Source organism: Eschrichtius robustus, chromosome 6, assembly GCF_028021215.1.
Source record: "Eschrichtius robustus isolate mEscRob2 chromosome 6, mEscRob2.pri, whole genome shotgun sequence".
Taxonomy (NCBI): Eukaryota; Metazoa; Chordata; class Mammalia; order Artiodactyla; family Eschrichtiidae; genus Eschrichtius; species Eschrichtius robustus.
Window position 1 is genome coordinate 98,864,719 of NC_090829.1, and position 16,064 is coordinate 98,880,782.

Sequence of the window (16,064 nt, forward strand, 5' to 3'; positions counted from 1 at the left end):
TGGGCAGTCCAATATGTATCTGGTTTTAATATAAAATGCTGTCAAATAAAAAAATGGTCGGTGCATGAAAGGATAAACATCTAATTGGACAAGATTCACATTCCTGCTCTGAAGAGGGCAAGTGCTCCTTCTCAATAGCAGTTATCCTGAATACTCAGCCCCTTCAGGTCACGCAAGAATGAAATGAGCATTTCTGTCTTGTAAATACTTAGCTTTTGAGTTTATTTTCCATACTGTCTTTTGGACTGAAAGATCCATCTGGCTTAAAAAAAAAAAAAAGAGTATTATACCAAGTTAAATAAAGCCTTACCTTTACATCTGTACCCACCAGTTGGCTATTACTTCTGGATAGAATATATCGATAGAGGTTCTGATAGAAGCCATACAATTTGTAGTACATATAAACATTACCCTGTAGAGGAGAACAGCAAGATGTAAGAAGAGAGAAAAATAAACTGAAATATTAATAAACATGGACAAGAGTTTTAAAATATAAGAAGTAGTACCAAAAAATATTGATGTGAACTGAAAGTTTCTTTATATCAGATAGAAACCCAAGAAATTATTTTTAAAAATCAGTATTGGAAAATCCTGGTCTATATAAAATTATTAAAATGACTACATAACTTATTTTTAATGTTTTTGTAAGGGCTACCACATTCTTGCCTTGAAAAAATTTTATAACTAGGCTTTGTATTCTCAATATATAAAATTTGATTTTACAAATATTTCCCAGCAATACTAGGAAAGATGCTTTGCCTAGGGGTTGTGGCAAGCATCAAATTCACATGGTCTCAAAGCAAATCCATGAAACATAATTTAAAGTTGGAGCCACTGAGCATGTTTAGGCGCATGTTCACGATTGCCCATGTGAAAGACATAAGCCCAGCTCCTTGGTGTCCAGCTCCGGTGTTGTCTTCTTATCACTAGGATCTAGCACAGTACTGTGGCATATTATACTTGGTTAAGAAATGGTGAACCATTTGTTACGGACAAAAAGATGGAATAGTTCACTGATCTAGAAGAAAGGTGGTTTTCACCTTAGCAATAAGCAGCCTTGTGGCCATGAGAGATGGGCCTTTTCATGGATTTTGCCGAATGAGGCTGCCCATTCACAGGCTACCATTGTGCTTCTACATTCATGGTGAAATACCAAGGCCCTAGAACTTCTCCTTTTTTTAAAATTTTTATTTATTTATTTATTTTTGGCTGCATTGGGTCTTCATTACTGCGCACGGGCTTTTCTCTAGTTGCGGCGAGCGGGCGCTGCTCTTCGTTGCGGTGCGCAGCCTTCTCATTGCGGTGGCTTGTCTTGTTGCAGAGCATAGGCTCTAGGAGCCTGGGCTTCAGTAGTTGTGGCATGTGGGCTCAGTAGTTGTGGCATGTGGGCTCTAGAGCGCAGGCTCAGTAGTTGTGGCGCACGGGCTTAGCTGCTCCGCGGCTTGTGGGATCTTCCCAGACCATGGCTCAAACCCGTGTCCCCTGCGTTGGCAGGTGGATTCTTAACCACTGCGCCACCAGGGAAGCCCCCTAGAACTTCTCCAAGTGGGCTTGATACAGATTTTACTAACAGCACATACGATGCAAATGTAAATGTTGAAGGTAGCTATTTATAATTAATATTCTACCTACCTCCAAAATAATGAAGGTACGCATCTAAAAATATGAAGGCCTAAATTTTATTAAGTGCCTCCCATATGTCAGGTGCTATGTTCAGTGCTAGAAATACAGAAGTATTCCTTTACAGTTCCCTGAGTCAACTGATTCTTTTATGCTATGCAAATTTGGCCTCGCCCTAAGGACCTTTAAGAGGATGAGTATGGAAGATGGGAGCTGGTACCCAGGTTAGGCTGAAAATAAAGGTCATGGTAAGTGTGACCAGTTACAGAAAACAACAAAGGCTGAAGAGCTTAGTCCCTGGTAAGAGAAAAGCCTCTGGAACACTGAGAAAGGGAGATGCTGGGCCCTAAGAGGCGGGCTACAACATCGTAAACAGAGAGCTTGGATGTGAAGGTGAACAAGCCAGGCATAGCAGGAATGACAGATTATATTTCCTCACCAAAGGAGGGAACCTCTACTGATGACCCATAACTACAGAAAATATGAAATCCATGGAATGGAACTTACCATACATTTTCTTGGAAGCTAAAAAGAGCATTCTACTAACCCAAAGTTATATACTCATCTAAACATGACAAAATAAATAGAGAACACTCACATGCTGGAGACAGAAGTGTTTTAATAAACTTTTTTCAATAATTCTTTGTCCAAGATTTTACAAGGCCTCCAAGATCATCATCTTTTTGATTAGTCCTGGAGGCACAATGCACTTTATAGTGTTTCTTTTCTTCCGTGGTACTTGGTGCAGGATTCCTAGTTTAAGGCAGAGAGCCGTGCGTGGATTTGTCATCTAGCGTGTGTAATGTGTGTGAACTTGTGGGCAGAAGGCTCTGTGCTTGCCCTGAGTAGTTTGGTTAGATTTTTATGAGAAAGCCTTTGCCTCAAAGGAATGGTTAGCAGCTGGTAACACTTATTTGCCTTTAGGATTTCAAAGGACACAGACAGATGGGAACTTGAAGCCCTTTAAGGTTTTATCTTTTGGATTTTTTTTCTTCAAAATTTTAAGCACCCTGTGCCCCCCAAGAAGGAACCAATCCTGCTGACACCTTGATTTCAGACTTCTGATTTCTAGAATTGTGAGAAAATAAATATCCAATGTTTAAAGAAAAAAAAAAAGCAACACTAACTTTTACTTTGTGGGGGCAGCATGGTGAGTTGTGGAAGGCAAGAAAGTACACAATTGTAGAGAACTAGAATTTTGACCTTTAACAAAAGAGCACAGATATAAATCTTCCCTCCCGGGACTTTATATAGATATCACTTACAACTCAAGTACAACTCAGTAATTTTCTCATAATTTACATCAGACTTACTCACAAAAATGATTAGAGATACAGATGTATTCAGATTATTACTGATGCCAACATGCGTTCATCTGGGATCAAGGGGGAAATAGGAAAGGGACACATAAAACCAAAGCTTCCTAGAGCATAAAGCAATATAATTTATCACTTTATCTTTTTTTCCATTCATTTAAAATTTCAGCAAACATTTTCTAAGCATCTACCACGTAAAATATACTGTGCTATGCCCCTGTGAAGGAAGCAAAGATTCTTATGTTCATTCAATAAACATTAATTGGGCAACTACAGGGTGTCAGGCATAGTTATAGGTGCTTGGGATACAATAGTGAGAGACAGACAATAAACAATACATATAATAAACTGTTAATTTATGTAGTAAGTTGGAAGGTGATAAGTACTATGGAAAAAATGGAAATTACAGTAAGGTAATAAGAATCAGGAGTGCAGGGCTGGGGTGAGCAGACAGGATGAAGTATGAAATAGGATGGCTAGTGTAGGCCTGATTAGGTGATGGCTGAGACAAACAGGACCTGAAGGCAGCAGGGGAGTTAGCCGAGTGGATGTCAGGTACAGAGAAGAAGAGAATGCCTGACTTGTTTGAGGAATGAGGAGGCCGGTGTGGTCAGAGAGGGGGTGGGGAAGAGAATGGAGAGAGGAGGTTAGGAGGAAGTAAGAAGCCAGATCACATAGGCCTTGTAAGGACTTAGGCTTTTTCACTGAGTAGAGAGAGAAGCCATTGCAGGGATTTTTGAGCAAAGGAATAACATGATATGACTTATACTTTAAAACGTTCACTCTGGCTGCTCTATTGAGACATGGATACAACAGGGAGACCTGATAGGATGCTACTGTAGAAATCCAGGTGAGAGGTGAGGGTGGCATGGAGCTGGGTAGTAGCAGCAGAGGTGGGCAGAGGTGAGCAGACTCTGGATATATTTTGAAGGTAGAACCAATAGGATGGATTAGATGCAAGGTGTGAAAGAACGAAAGGAGTCAAGAATGACCCCTGGGCTTTTAGCCTGAGCACCAGAAGGACAGAGTTCTTTTCAACTGAGATTGTCTGTGGGGGGAATAGAGTTTTTTGGGGGATGGGCGTAGAGTAAGTAAGGGGAAGAAGTGGATATTAGTTCAGTTTTAGAAACATTGAGCTGAGATAGAAAACAGAGCATTGGTAATCGATAGCATTTAAACCTAGGAGGTAGATGATGTTTCCAAGTAGGTGAGTGCATACGGAGAGGAGATGAAGACTGAAGGCCATGACTAAAGCCCTGCAGATTTCCACATAAAGAGTTTGGGGAAAATAGGAGGAACAGCAAAGGAACCAAAGAAGGGCAGTCAGGGGACTTCCCTGGTGGCGCAGTGGTTAAGAATCCGCCTGCCAGTGCAGGGGACATGGGTTCGAGCCCTGGTCCGGGAAGATCCCACATGCCACGGAGCAACTAAGCCCATGTACCACAACTACTGAGCCTGTGCTCTAGAGCCCACGAGCCACAACTACTGAGCCCACGTGCCACAACTACTGAAGCACGCACGCCTAGAGCCCGTGCTCCACAACAAGAGAAGCCCCCACTCGCCACAGCTAGAGAAAGCCCGTGAGCAGCAACGAAGACCCAACGCAGCCAAAAATAAATAAATTAATAAAAAAAAAAAAAAAAAGAAGGGCAGCCAGAGAGCAAGGAGGAAAACCAAGAGAGTAAGGTCTCCTGGAAGCCAAGAGAAGAAAGCATGTCAAGGACGAGGGAGTGATTGCCTGTGATTAGTGGGTGACAAAGCACTGAGGACGGAGCACTGGATTTATCCACAAGGAAGTCATTGGTAACCCCGCAATGTCACTGAGTGTTAGGGCCATGGGTGGGTCTTTGTGAGTGAGAAGAGAGGAACTGGAAATACCCAAGAGAGATGACTCCTCTGAGGAGTTTCCCTGCTAATGGGAGGAAAGAAATAGGCAGATAGCGGGCAGGGAAATTTGGGAGAATAGAAGAGTGCTTTGTTTTTGTTTTTTAAAAGATAGGTGAAATAATATGTTTGTGTGCTGATGGGAATGATCCAGTAGAGAGAAAATTTGATGATATAGAGAGGTGACAACTGCTGAGTTAAGCCCTTATAGAGGCAAGAAAGGCTGGCATCTATCACACAAGAGGAGAGGTGAGCCTTCAGATGGGAGCATGGGTGGTTCACCTGTGGTAACAGGTGGGAAGGTTGAGTATGTAGTGCAGATACGTCTGGATGTGTAGTTGTGTGGTGTGGCATGTAAAGCATGGTCCCTTTCCTCAGGGAGGTTCCTGTGAATAGAGGAAATGAGTCTACAGGATATTATATGGGCGATTGTAAGTCCATAAGAAGAGTTGAAACAGCCTTCTCAGGATACAAATGTGGGCAAATTCTTGCTGGAGACATGAGTGGAAAGGAGGCTCAAGGAAGTGTTTGGATATTAGTGGCTTAAAACAAGTGAGATCTTACAGGTGGGAGTGAGAGGGGAGACTTTCTAGGCAAAAGAACAGCAGGAACATAAAGAGTTGCATCATGGAAAAGCAAGTTGGTCAGTTTGGCAGGAGTATAAGGTCTCCTGCAAGGATGAAGATGAAAAAAGGTGGCTGGGCCTCAGGTATTGAAAAGTAATCTGAAAGAGGGCACATTTTGGGGGACAGGGTGTGGTCTACTGATTTGGCAAATAACAACTGGCTAAAAGTAGGAGAAGCCAAAGGCTAGATGTGCAGTTAAGGTTGCTGTGATACTAGATCAGGAGGGACTGAACTGGGGTGACGCCAAGAAAATGGAGTGAGAAAGTGGTTGGGAGAGACAGGGATTGCAGAACAGTAGTCACACATCAGAGGTCTGGATGGGAAAGGAGTGGGCGGGGTAAAGTCAAGGAGGACAATTTTGAGTCTTGGTGATGGGATCTTTCCCAGAAAGGGAAGTAAGGAGGGTTTTTCAGGAGATGACGATGAGTCTGGTACGGGGAGGAAGCAGGGCCTTGAGGATGGGATGTTCAGTGACAAACTCAAGAGAAGGCCTGCCTGCACATGAAACATCCCATGCAGAGTCATCTATGCAGGGGAAGAAGGGGAGACGGGTCAGGTTAGGGAGGAGGTGCTACGGGAGGAGAGGTGCAGAGTCCAGAGGACAGGACAGGACCTTTGAAAAGTTTCAGGAAATACATTTTCTTTTTTTATTAATTTATTTATTTGGCTGCATTGTGACTTTGTTGCTGCGCGGGCTTTCTCTAGTTGCAGCGAGCGGGGGCTACTCTTTGTTGCGGTGCGTGGGCTTCTCATTGCGGTGGCTTCTCTTGTTGCGGAGCACGGGCTCTAGGCTCGCGGGCTTCAGTAGTTGTGGCTCATGGGCTCTACAGCACAGGCTCAGTAGTTGTGGCACACGGGCTTAGTTGCTCCGCGGCATGTGGGATCTTCCCGGACCAGGGCTTGAACCCGTGTCCCCTGCATTGGCAGGCGGATTCTTAACCACTGTGCCACCAGGGAAGTCCCGAAATACATTTTCATTTCATTAAGTCTTTGCTACCTAGTAAGACTGTGGTGGCCCTGAAAAGGTGCCTCTTGATCTCCTACTGCAGGGAGCGTAATCGAGGGGTGGACGCGGCTGCTGTGCTCTGAGGTCATCCTATGTTTGCACCAAGGCCATGCTTCCCATTGCTGCTCCCAGACAACGGCTCAGCAATAGGGATACTGAGGCAAGGACTCTCTGTTGGGCTTGCTGAAACTTTCTTAAGAATACTCTGCAGTCTAAGACCTGTCTTCCCTCCTCCCTCCTCTCCTCCCCATCTCTCTACCCTCCTCTCCCTCTGTCCCTCCTTCCTTCCTACTCTGCTTCCCTCTCCTTCCCAGGGGTCAGAGCTGTGTTGAGGTCTGACAGCTCTCCCAGCCTCCTCCAGCTTCCTCCATATTTTCCCTCGCAGGCAGTTCCCCCAGTGAATCTCTGGCATGTCTAATCCTGTCTTGGCATCTGCTTCTCAGAGGACCTGGACTAACATGAGACTTTAATCAGCCCAAAAGCAGGGATGTCTCTTAATATTTCTGTGGCATTTCTCACAGTGCCTGACAGCCAGGCCAAGAGTCGCCTTAGGGATTAGGCAACTGCATGTGTAGAATGACTAGGAGGGGAGGACGCAAGGAGAGTCCCAGGTGTGTGACCTTTGACACTAACTCACTGTGTGACCTTGGCCAAGTCACTTAACCTCTCAACCCATTAATCTTCTCACTGTAAAATGAGTGGTTAGATTCAGTGATTTCTATGGTCCCCTCCTGTGTTGACATTTGGCATAGAACCTGTTTGACTGATGTTAAGAATTGTTACAAAGTTGGGTGGGTAAAGAATCCAGAAATTTAGACACAAGGAGAAGAATGAAATTCCAAAGAAAAAAAAGGGGGTGGGGGGGGAGAGTCGCACATGAACTCAATACTTTATAAGATCCCCGCCCCCCCCATTTCCACCCTGCGTTATTTCTTGTATTTTCAGTTTTGGAAAGCATTTGGTGGAGATCATGAATTTACTGCCAATGTTAAATAGGAGTAGAGCAGCATATAGCCAATTGAAGGCTCTTGAATCTCACTTACCTTCATTGTCTCTGGAAGGAAAAAGGGAATAGAGCAGTTGCATTCTTTGTCAAAATTAGCAGCATTTTCCCGCAGTTTTGCACAATTTGCACATTTTTCTGTGTAATTAATCTGTCAGGCAGGGAAAATAATAATTATTAATTAAAAAGGGATGTGAGTACATATCTTAAAACTAAAGTCCTGAGTCCATCAAAGTCTCCAAGCTTTCTAGGTCAAGGGCACGCTATCTGGGACATGAACCAAGGGCAGCTCTGCGGATGTGTGGGACGAGTGGGTCTCCTTACAGCCTTTCATTCTGGGACCCAGCTGCATTTTGCCACTTACCTGGAGTTCAGGGTTTCTACTACATATTTATGTAACCTGCTGTGATGAAGCCTTATGCCTCCATCATAAAAAGTTACCATTAGGAAAATATTAGTCAGTGACTCATGAGAACTGGGCCTGCAGCCTGAGTCTAATCAGCGTTATGGGAAAGTCACTTCACTGTTTTTCCATTTTATTGTATGGAAAATATTTATACTAGTGAATTATTCTACATGGTATCTAGAGGAAGTTATTAAAAATGACCAAACATAGAAAAAAGAAGTGTTTCCAAAATGTAGAGTTATCGATGTATGTGAAGCAATTGTTTTTAAAATGTTGTGATATTGTTTTTTAAAAGTTAAATTCTGTGCAAAATGGTATATAAGTGGACTCTTTAAAAAAGGATAGTGTGTCCCGAATGGGCAAATCCTGTGAGCTCTGGCTCAAGGACTCAGTTATGTGAAGATGGAACTGGAAGGAGAGTGAGGAAGGGGGGCTCAGAGAGAGGCCACGAGGCTGTGCGTTTCCCTTCCGCTCCAGGAAACGCTCATCCCAGGCTCCCAGGGCTGGCTGTGAGGTGCTGCTGGTCGCTTCTGCTTTTTCCTCACTGTGTTGAGGAGTCATCAGAAACGTCTGGGAATGGGAAAGGAACAGGGAAGCAAGTGACTGGCTTTCTCTTTGGTAAATTGCCAATGGGATTTTAGATTCTTTGGGAGAGAAGAGTAACAAGAAAGAAAGAAGGAATTTTGAATGCTTGCAAAGCCACTGGGTGTTTGGCAGTCAAAGAGGTAAAGTGTGAATACTAAATTAAAGATTAGCCAAAAGGCTACTTAATTGTACTTAGATGCTTATATTTACTTAAATCATTCTTTAAGTATGCAGCAAGACTTGAACTATTATTTTTAAAAATACTGATGCCTTTTCTGTTAGTGACACTGCATTCTAATTTTTTAAAAGCATTAAAGAACAGGGCTGTATCTAACTGAGACCTATCAACAGCACACTGAACTGTGACTGAGGCAACGGGTGCTAGTTCAGCCAGTCTCTGATCCTGAGTTAAATACTTAACTTCCAGGGCCCACATTTTGTTCATCAGCATCATTTTGGCTAGCAATTAATTGATTTGTGAGGACATTTTAGTAGTATACACACTACTCCATGGATTCTTGAGAGAGTTCTATCAACGCCGAATTAGAAAATAATGTCTTTCATGATCAAGTAATTTTTGAGTAGATGATATCCAAGGTGCTTTTTAGCTCTAAACATTTTACGAGGGAAACATGTCTTTGATCTACCGTCTACTTTTGCTGCTCAAACCTATAGCTCTAAAATGACAGCAAAGATCATAGTCTGGTCCTCACAGAGTTTTGGAAAGGCAGGAATTATCATTCTTGCTTAAAGTAAACTGCAAAAAGGGCACTTTCTCGTTGTGCCCCAGGCCTAAGTGAGAAGAGGAAAGCCAGCTCAGAGCTCTTCTACTAGGTGTGTGTTGACCACTCTGGCCTGGGATACACACTTCATCTTACCACCCATTACAACAAAACACTTCCATGTGCAAAAGAGGATCGCCCTCTATGGGTGGTTTCTGATTTTCCTGTATAAAAGCAAAGTGTTAGAAACAGTCCTATCTGAAGTGGCTTAAAAGAAAAGTCAATTGGAAAATCCCCTTAACATCATGATAAAATCATTCTGTTGAAAGTTGTTTGCAGAGTGGCCTTGGCCAACCATGGAGTGAGGTTCTCCTCACAGCGCTAAGGTGACACCATTCAGCAACTGCTGTCTCTTAATGGAGGCTGCACTTCATAGAGGGTGGGGATGGGTGCCCAGAAGGGAGGAAGCTGGAAGGACATGGGAAGGGGAGGGGAAGAACCAGAAAGGGGTTGGTGAAGGAGAAAATAGAACAGTAAACAGGATGAACTTTATGGAAATGAATATCAACCTTGTAAGCCAATTACTTTGCTATCGCCTTCAACAAGGCAAGTTTACTTCCCTCCTGCCATTTTGCCTTTGTCACTTGGTGGCGCCTGGTGGTTTACATTACCACACTGGAGGACTCAAGAGGACTTAGGGGCACCTGCCAGGAGCTGGGGGGTGGGGTACAGAAAATTTCCATGGAAAGGCAAGAGAGCAGTATGTGTTGGTAGGAGGAGTGGGACCTGAAATGCAATTTTCTTCTTTGAAGTCCTCGCTATTTGCCATAATCCATTCTTTCAGTAAGTGTGTGCCTATTATGCACTGGCGACGTGCAAGGAAGGGGTTGTGGATATGGCAAACAAGCCAGCCATGGCTGAGCTCTCCGTTCTTCGCACACACTACCTTACTTACTCTATCACTAGCTCATTGAGGATGGAGTTCAACTCTTACAAACCTTACTCATCTACACACCCAGAAGAACTCTGAGCACCTTCAGACACTCATGAACGTTAAATCAGGGTTGACAGACTTGGCCTTCATGGTAATTTTGCCACTAGCCTATGTGGGGAGAGGGAATAGATGAGCTTTCCATGGCTGCCTTCAGAGTGGAGGTCATACGGTCTGGGATGTCGCATAACCTGCTCAGAGCTGATTTGCATGAAACATTTACTTAATTTATTAGACCAAATGCGGGCATGGCCTCAGACCAGATCTGAGCTCCCCCTCCCCAGACCAGCTACTGGGCTTCTCATCCTCCAACAGCTTGCTGTCAAATCGGCAAAAGGCTTGTAACTGAGGGGTTCACTGCTCAACTTCCGCTTTTCTCACTCTGAGTAGAACTTGGTTTATTTTGCTAAGTATCCTTTAGAGGCCAGAAAGATTTGTGTTCTTGCCTTTCCTGGATTAAAGCGATGATCTCAGATGGAATTTATTTGCAAAGGGAAAGACACAATGCTTGAAAGTGGGGCAAAATTGAAGACCTATATCTTTGGCTCTTTGCTCTTTTTATCAATATGATTCACGGGTCCCTGGCAGTCATTTGGTCTTGCCTCTCCTCCCGCCTCCACCAGTCACTTGCTCGGTACTCTGACAGCATAAAAAGCTCCTGACTTTGCCAGGCCCCTGTAAACAAATGTGGCTGAACTGACCAGTGTGAGAGTGATTGTCCTCCAGAGGGAGAAGGGATGAATAAAGCCACCACATAGAGGCTCTTTCACCATCTGCACCTGCCAGCTGAAAAAGGGATGTTCCAGTCTCATCTACTTCCCTGTCGAGGGGCTGGGTTCTCAAACTGACCACTCTTTATAGTCTCAAAGCTGAAAATTCTTAGAAATTGCAGCAAAAAAGTCAGATGGGACACACCTCTACTTCCTTGATGGTCTTTGCAGACAACAGAAGGATGACGCCCACTCCAAGGCAGAACACGCCTGTGGCAAAAAAGCCGGAGAGGATTTTGTTGGCTGAGAGCTGTAGCTGGTAGGCGGGCAACTGCTGCTGCTTCACGGCACTGTTGTCTGGCAATCCGGACTGGCAGTCCTGGGATATCCTCTTCATGGTGGTTCTGCGGGTGACCCAGATATACTTCTGAGACATTTATAACATTACTGCTCAGCGTAATACCACATAATGGTAATACTGAGAATTACGTGACTCCTCCTTTGCACTCGCGAAGTCTTTCTGTTCCTGGAATTATTTCTTAACCAGACCCGATATTCAGCAGCAGCAGCACAGCTCCCTTCGATCAGCCATTGTTGGGTATATTTTACTTAGGCTCAAAAAGCTTGTTGTGCTAACTGCCATGCCTAGGAGGAACAGTCCCCAGCAGGTCTGTATAAACCAACATCTGGCAACACTGGGAAGCAGTTACAACAGGCTATTTCTGGGACGTGGTGGCTAATTCGAGGCAACCCTTCCTGAAAGGGGGAAAATGGATTTATCCTTGAGAACTTGCCCAAATCCTTCAAGATTAATACAAATAATAGAAGTGAGTGCTGTCAGCTTTTCCCAAATGTGGCTGTCCCTTAACGTGAATATAAACTAAGTTGGGAAAATGCTCTCAGATTACAGCTAACTTTGCTCTTTGTGATAATGAGGAAGGGAGAAGCAAACAGGGATTGCAGAACACAGGAGACTAATCTCAGTAGTTTCCAATTTTTTCATCCATAAGAAAGGCTCTGGCAGAAAGTGTAGATGAAAAACATCTCCTAACCTTTCCTCAAGCACGTGCTTTGAAGTAGCCCAAATGATGCAAGAGAAAGGGAGAGCAAAATAGATAATCATTTAAATGTTCAATATTGCAATATGGTATTATTGTTTTTTTTTTCACTTATTCGAAATCCACTAACATCATTTTCATTACGCTATTAATAATTACTTCCTCTTCAAGATGCATTTAAGATGTAGAATTAGGATTTAAAAAAAATTAGGTAGCATGTGAGCTTCTAATTTTCCTTTTTTTATTAGCATTCGGCAGAGAAGCCATGTTGGACTATTTTTGTATTAAAGAAGACAATGACTTTGGCAAATCTACCCAGTTTAAAAGAATACAAAACAAATGCAATTACTTACACTGGGAGGTTTCCAATTCAGAGTCAAAGCTTTCCCTTGCAAAACTGGAAAAAAAGCAGAACACCAATGGGGACTTTTCAGCGAGCCATTTGAATCTGGCTTGGAGGTGGTGACGAGTATGGCTGTTGGTATCAGACAGATCTGTGTGAGAAGACGGCAGTGAACACTCCTAGTTCACATCTACTATTTGTTTTACTAAATAAACATGGTCAAGAACTTGAGTTTAAAAGGCTGTGAGATTAGATTATGTGTGCAGAGTTGGCCTACAAAATATCGGGTATGTTTGCAATCTAGGTACTTGTTCCAACATTCGGTGTGATTATAGTACATATGTAACACCTACCAGAAGGGTCATGACAGTAACAAATCAAGAACAGTATTTCTTAGGCTTTTTATAAAACAACAAAACCAACCTAACCAAAATCCCAAACTAAAAGATGCTTCACAGGAGTATATTAGGGTTTTCCAGAGAAACAGAACCAATAGATCTAAATGTATATATAGATCTATCATAAAGAATTGGCTCACGTGATTACGGAGGAGGCTGGTAAGTCCAAAATCTGCAGAGCTGATGTTCCTCCAGTTTGAGTTTGAAGGCCAAAAGCTGCCACAGAACCAGGAAGAGCCGATGTCACAGTTTGAAGGTCATCAGGCAGGAAGAGCCGATGTTTCAGTTGGAAGGCGGAATTCTCTCTTACTTGGGGGAGGGTCAGCCCCCAAAGGGCTAAGTTTAGCTATAGCTTGAATGAATTCTCATGCTGTGGTGGCTTTCTTTCTTTTTCCTTTAACTTGTTGAGCTTGAGTCAGAGTCCTGCAGGATGGAACGTGTTCCCCTATCCTTTGAATCCCCGTGTGTGGCTTCTAGCCCACAGAGGTGCACAAACAGCAAGTCGCTGGTGTGTGGAAGCATGTGATTTGCCGGAGTGTGATGTGCTACGCTGCTGAACTCCTTTAACGTTTCACAATATCTGAATGTGGAACTTCATATACCAGTAATGGCATCTGTTTGCTTTATTATCTCATTTGTTATATATGCCAGACTCCCCAGATAGATAGCCATGGTGTCCTGAAGTGAATATAGGAGATCTGGGTTTGACTTCTGCTTCTGCTACTTAAAGTAGTGTGTGTCCTTTCTGAGATTCAGTTTAATCATCTATAAAATATAAATAATAAGACGTTTCCTCCAGAACTATTTTAATGATTAACTGTGACAGACTATATATATTCTTCTTAGGAAACTAAGGAGAATGACAACTATATGCAATGTGGGATCCTTCACTGGATCCTGGAATAGAAAAAGGACATCAGTGGAAAAACTGGTATAATCCAAATAAAGTCTGTAGTTTAGTTAACTGTATTGTACCCATGTTGATTTCTTAGTTTTGATAACTGTACTATAGTTATACAAGACCTTAACATTGGGGGATGCTAGGGGAAGGGAATATGGAAATTCTTTATACTATTTTTGCAACTTTTCTGTAAGTGTGAAATTATCTCAAAACAAAGAATTAAATAAATGAATAAGAGTTGTAGTTACATTGTTGTCTTTTATTTGTTTACAAAGTGCCGCATATCCTTGCAGCTCTTGCCACCAGTAGTACCACCGCCACCCTTCACACTGGGACTAGGCGTCACAGTTTCAAATCTGTTCCACACATACCATCTCATGAAATCCTCAGCAATCCTGCAAGATAGTATTCCCATTTCACAGCTGATGAAACAGGCTCAGAGAGGGAAGGCGCTTGCCTGAGGCTGCCCAGATGCTCTTTCCCTCTCTTGTACAGTCACATCAGAAGCCAGTTGGTGAAAGAAAAACTCAGTCTGCTTAACAAAAATCACACACAAGCCAGTGATACTTTATTATACAAGGGAGTTGGCAAAGGACAGATTCATTTTTGTAAAAGAATCCCCACCTAAGATTCCCAGTGATCCATCTGGTGATACAATCAACTTAAAACAATAGCTGATATTTACCAACTGCTTGCAATGGGCCAGAGCCATGCAAATCCCACCACGAAAACAGGAATTTTCATTAGGACCCAGACTTAGAAAAGGCCCAGCTTCAAAGATTCTGACTTGCATAGGCTGAGGACTCCCATTTCCAGAATTTCAAAAACCTCCTTTCTTATCTAAGTGAGAGAAAAGAAAAAAAAAGGTTAAGATCAAGAAAAGATGGTCTTGGTGAATAAATTCAACCATCTGGAGTCCCTGGTATTTATGCAGCTGTTATGGCCAGAATCAGGAAGAGCAAAACCTGCATTTTATTCAGAGTTGAAATATTTACGTAAGTAAAGGAAGCGGTACTATATAAGACATCAATTTCATTAAGATGTCCTCTTGTTTGTACAACATTCAACATAAAATCTCATAGAAAAATCTTTTTCAAGATATCCAAAGTGTGCGTATAGACTATACACAATACTTTAATGCAGGATAACTGTTAATAATGACATAATCACAATAAAAATAAGTATGGGTTAAAACGGTTTTTTTGAATACTATTTCTCCCTCATTATTATAATTAGAAAACTAGTGATGGTTTACTCAGGTTTAACATTATAACTGAAATAATCAAATATGACCTCACGTGCCTGACATCAAGTTGGTTAAACTAGTTTTAAAAAACCAGTCAGGGGACTTCCCTGGTGGCGCAGTGGTTAAGAATCCGCCTGCCAATGCAGGGGACATGGGTTCGAGCCCTGGTCCAGGAAGATCCCACATGCTGCGGAGCAACTGGGCCCATGTGCCACAACTATTGAGCCTGCACTCTAAAGCCGGCAAGCCACAACTACTGAGCACTTGTGCCACAACTACTGAAGCCCGTGCGCCTATAGCCCGTGCTCCACAACGAGAGAAGCCACCGCAATGAGAAGCCCACGCATCGCGACAAAGAGTAGCCCCCGCTCGCCGCAACTAGAGAAAGCCCGCGGGCAGCAACAAAGACCCAATGCAGCCAAAAATAAATAAATTTATTAAAAAAAAAAAAAAAAACCAGTCAGTTCAGGAGACTGTGTATATGTGTGTGTGTGTGTGTATGTGTGTGTGCTGGGAACTGAGAAAATGGTTTTTAGCTTAACTCGCCAGTCAATTATAATCAGGTTTGGTCATTCTGAGGATATAGTTTTATATAGTAAATTAATTCATTCAACATGTTTGGAGGAATGATTGCAAGCTTCTTTGATAGTTACCGCCGTGATTTATTTCTGGTTGGTGACTGGCAGCCGTGTTTATTACTGCACAACCCTATTCTCTCCAATAGCTACTTCTAAGCATCAGGCTAGATTGAAAGATTAGTCACATGATAACATGGTGGGTGGCAAATCAATTTTTCTTTCTTTTTTTTAAAATTTTAATTATTTTTTAAAATCTATTTTTGGCTGCGTTGGGTCTTTGTTGCTGCATGTGGGCTTTCTCCAGTTGCGGTGAGCGGGGGCTACTCTTCGTTGTGGTGTGCAGCCTTCTCATTGCAGTGGCTTCTCTTGTGGAGAACGGGCTCTAGGCGCGCAGGTTTCCATAGTTGCAGCATGCGGGCTCAGTAGTTGCAGCACGCGGGCCCTAGAGCGCACAGGCTTCAGTAGTTGTGGTGCACGGGCTTGAGAGCGCAGGCTCAGTAGTTGTGGCGCACGGGCTTAGTTGCTCCGCGGCATGTGGGATCTTCCCGGACCAGGGCTCAAACCCGTGTCCCCTGAACTGGCAGGCAGATTCTCAACCACTGTGCCACCAGGGAAGTCCCTCAATTTTTCACATTATGATGATAATGGATTACTTTCATAAATATATAATG

The 16,064-nt window shown here is 43.1% G+C and overlaps 2 protein-coding genes across 5 annotated transcripts in view; both read right to left on the bottom strand.

The window, feature by feature from the left end:
* The window catches only part of LOC137765789 (cell cycle control protein 50C-like), a 30,581-nt gene extending 17,730 nt beyond the window's left edge, over nt 1-12,851 (bottom strand). Inside the window, exons 1-5 of the mRNA XM_068545586.1 lie at nt 12,809-12,851; nt 12,281-12,421; nt 11,075-11,273; nt 7,496-7,606; nt 311-412 (exon numbers count right to left, since the gene is read on the bottom strand). Coding sequence (XP_068401687.1) covers nt 311-412; nt 7,496-7,606; nt 11,075-11,266 — 405 coding nt within the window. The 5' untranslated portion in view covers nt 11,267-11,273; nt 12,281-12,421; nt 12,809-12,851. The remainder of the gene's footprint in view (nt 1-310; nt 413-7,495; nt 7,607-11,074; nt 11,274-12,280; nt 12,422-12,808) is intronic.
* Nucleotides 12,852-14,115: 1,264 nt separating this feature from the next.
* Nucleotides 14,116-16,064, bottom strand: part of CMSS1 (cms1 ribosomal small subunit homolog) — a 383,497-nt gene continuing 381,548 nt past the window's right edge. For all 4 annotated transcript variants that reach the window (XM_068546863.1, XM_068546864.1, XM_068546862.1 and 1 more), the window contains one exon: nt 14,116-14,409. In XM_068546863.1, the coding sequence (XP_068402964.1) occupies nt 14,326-14,409 (84 nt within the window). In that variant the 3' untranslated portion in view covers nt 14,116-14,325. The remainder of the gene's footprint in view (nt 14,410-16,064) is intronic.